The sequence below is a fragment of the Phytophthora parasitica genome, assembly GCF_000247585.1.
Source record: "Phytophthora parasitica INRA-310 unplaced genomic scaffold supercont2.155, whole genome shotgun sequence".
NCBI classification, from domain to species: Eukaryota; Oomycota; class Peronosporomycetes; order Peronosporales; family Peronosporaceae; genus Phytophthora; species Phytophthora nicotianae.
Window position 1 is genome coordinate 18,666 of NW_008649141.1, and position 2,147 is coordinate 20,812.

The window sequence follows — 2,147 nt, forward strand, 5'->3', positions numbered from 1 at the left end:
CAGGTTTTGTGGTATTTTATTCTCATTATTAAGGGCGCGCGTTCAGTGTCAATGGTGCTTCATTGCAATAAAGGTGCTTTAAGGCTGTCGTACTGTCGTAACGTTAGGGTGCTCTAACGCCATTCGGCCAGCATATCTCCAAAAAACCGTCCTCTGACAGCATCTTGTGCGGCTCCCACGTCCGGGGTAGACGACCGTATTTTTTTTGTCCGCCACAGTACTCGATAGAGTTTCTCGCCTCTAACTGTAGTGACCCTATCCTTGATGTATGCCACTCTCCATGTCGGTGCAGATTGGAGAGCTTTACAATTTTTCTTGCGACGTGATGGTCGACTCGATCTTGCTGAAAAAGCCGGTGTATTGATCTTAGTTAATCTCGCGAGAGCTCCTCCTTGGCTTCACGTGAGTCTGTAGAGGCTGTTGGTCTGACTGCGTGTCTTCTAGTTGCTGCAATTGAATGACGTGTTCTAAAGATTGGTCGATGCACGCACGTTTCTCCACCGGCGACACCGTAGGCTGAGCAGATCTCACGAGCATTCCTAGGGCTGGTAACTGCTTGTCTAATGCTGCCGCGACAATGCCACAAGTCATTGGCATAACCTGAGCCGACCGAAGCATATTGTCTGGGGCTGGCGTATTATTACAGAGCTCCGGACCAATATACCACCGGTCAGACTACAGACTACTGAGACTTGGCAATGGAGACGGGAGGACTTGGCAAAAAGACACGACAGGACTTGGCAAGGAGACGAAAAACGAGAGAATGAGACCACCTACAGACGCGCTGAAAGGCGACTGTGTCGCATGCTATACCACACACGTCTTCGACAGTCTTGTCGAGCTTAATCTGATACCAATTCAGAACGTCTTCAACATAAGAACCTTCTAAAACTAATTCGAGCATGATATAAAGTTCGAAGGGCAAAAGTGGTGGACCTGACCAAAACCCTCTCAACGAGGAGAGCTCAAAACTGACCTCAGATTGCTCATAGCTGCTCTGGAAGCCTCAGAAACCGAAAACAGATTTCTGTGTAGCCATTTTTGTAAACTGACTGAACAGTTTCAAGAGGGTCTATCTAACCAATCAGGATTAAACAATCGTTTCATCCAATAACATTCCCTGATGACGACCCAGGGAGGCTGTTAAGGTTAGGGCTCGTCATGCTCTTTATTGTGTTCTCTCTGGAAATTAATACTGGGAGAACATTGTACTTGTGACTCTTATATCTTATATCAAAATGACTGGTTGCGGCGGTTATTTACTGTGTATTAGACTACCAGATACAAACAATAGGACCTTATCGTTCCCACTAATACCAATCTCAATTTTCCTTTTTCTTTTCGTTTCAAACCTTATCCCACGTGTCCTTCTTCTCAACACTCTACACTGCCGGAAGCAGATGCTAACGTTTTCACGACGTTTGACATCAATTTCATTAATTTAGGAAAATACGTTGAAGTGAAAGTACTTTTTATTCAAAAAGTACTTTGTATAGAAAAAGTGCGCATTGGTTTCGGCCCACTTTTGATCTTTTTTTATTATGGTGGGCCACAAGCTATGAGCAGTCAAGGAAATAACTTTTTTCATGAAAAGTGCTTTATGACGTTTTCAGAAAAAAATTGAAAGAGAAAATATTTTGAGAGATCTGATTGGCCGATAAACAAAGATGTAAAATGGATGGCATTCAGACAAAAAGAACCATTAAGATTTAACAGTTTTATTTCGTCTGAATGGCATCCCGGCCAATCAGCATGCGTATCGACGAGTGTTTTTTGAACACGCCAAAAAACACACGTCCTTCTCGCTATTAACACCCTTCAAATTTTTATTTTTTTTTCGTCTGCGCTTATCAGACGAAAAAAACCATTAAAAATTTGTTTGATGGGGTTTTTCGTCTGCATGCCATCCAACGGCTCTGCTAAACTTCTAAGTCCAGATCCTGTCTAAACTTGTACAGTACAATTTGTACTGATTCAGACGATCCCCTCGGTAGTCATCGCGCTGGGTACTTGTTGTACATGTGTAAGAAAGCTTAGTCACCGTACGTTCTGCACGTTCGCGTGCCAAACGCAATTGCAATGGGTGGGCGAAAAAAGCAGCAAACAAAATGGCGAGTGTTGCCGTCTTATTGTATAATACCTGGCAG

The 2,147-nt window shown here is 43.5% G+C and overlaps 1 protein-coding gene across 1 annotated transcript; it reads right to left on the reverse strand.

Moving 5' to 3' along the window:
• Positions 1 to 370: 370 nt before the first annotated feature.
• PPTG_24677 (hypothetical protein) lies at positions 371 to 591 on the reverse strand (the record flags this gene model as incomplete). The annotated part of the gene is made up of 2 exons (XM_008918198.1): positions 371 to 417; positions 492 to 591. The coding sequence occupies 2 exons, from the start codon at positions 589 to 591 to the stop codon at positions 371 to 373; spliced, it is 147 nt and encodes a 48-aa protein (XP_008916446.1).
• Between the last annotated feature and the right edge of the window lie 1,556 nt (positions 592 to 2,147).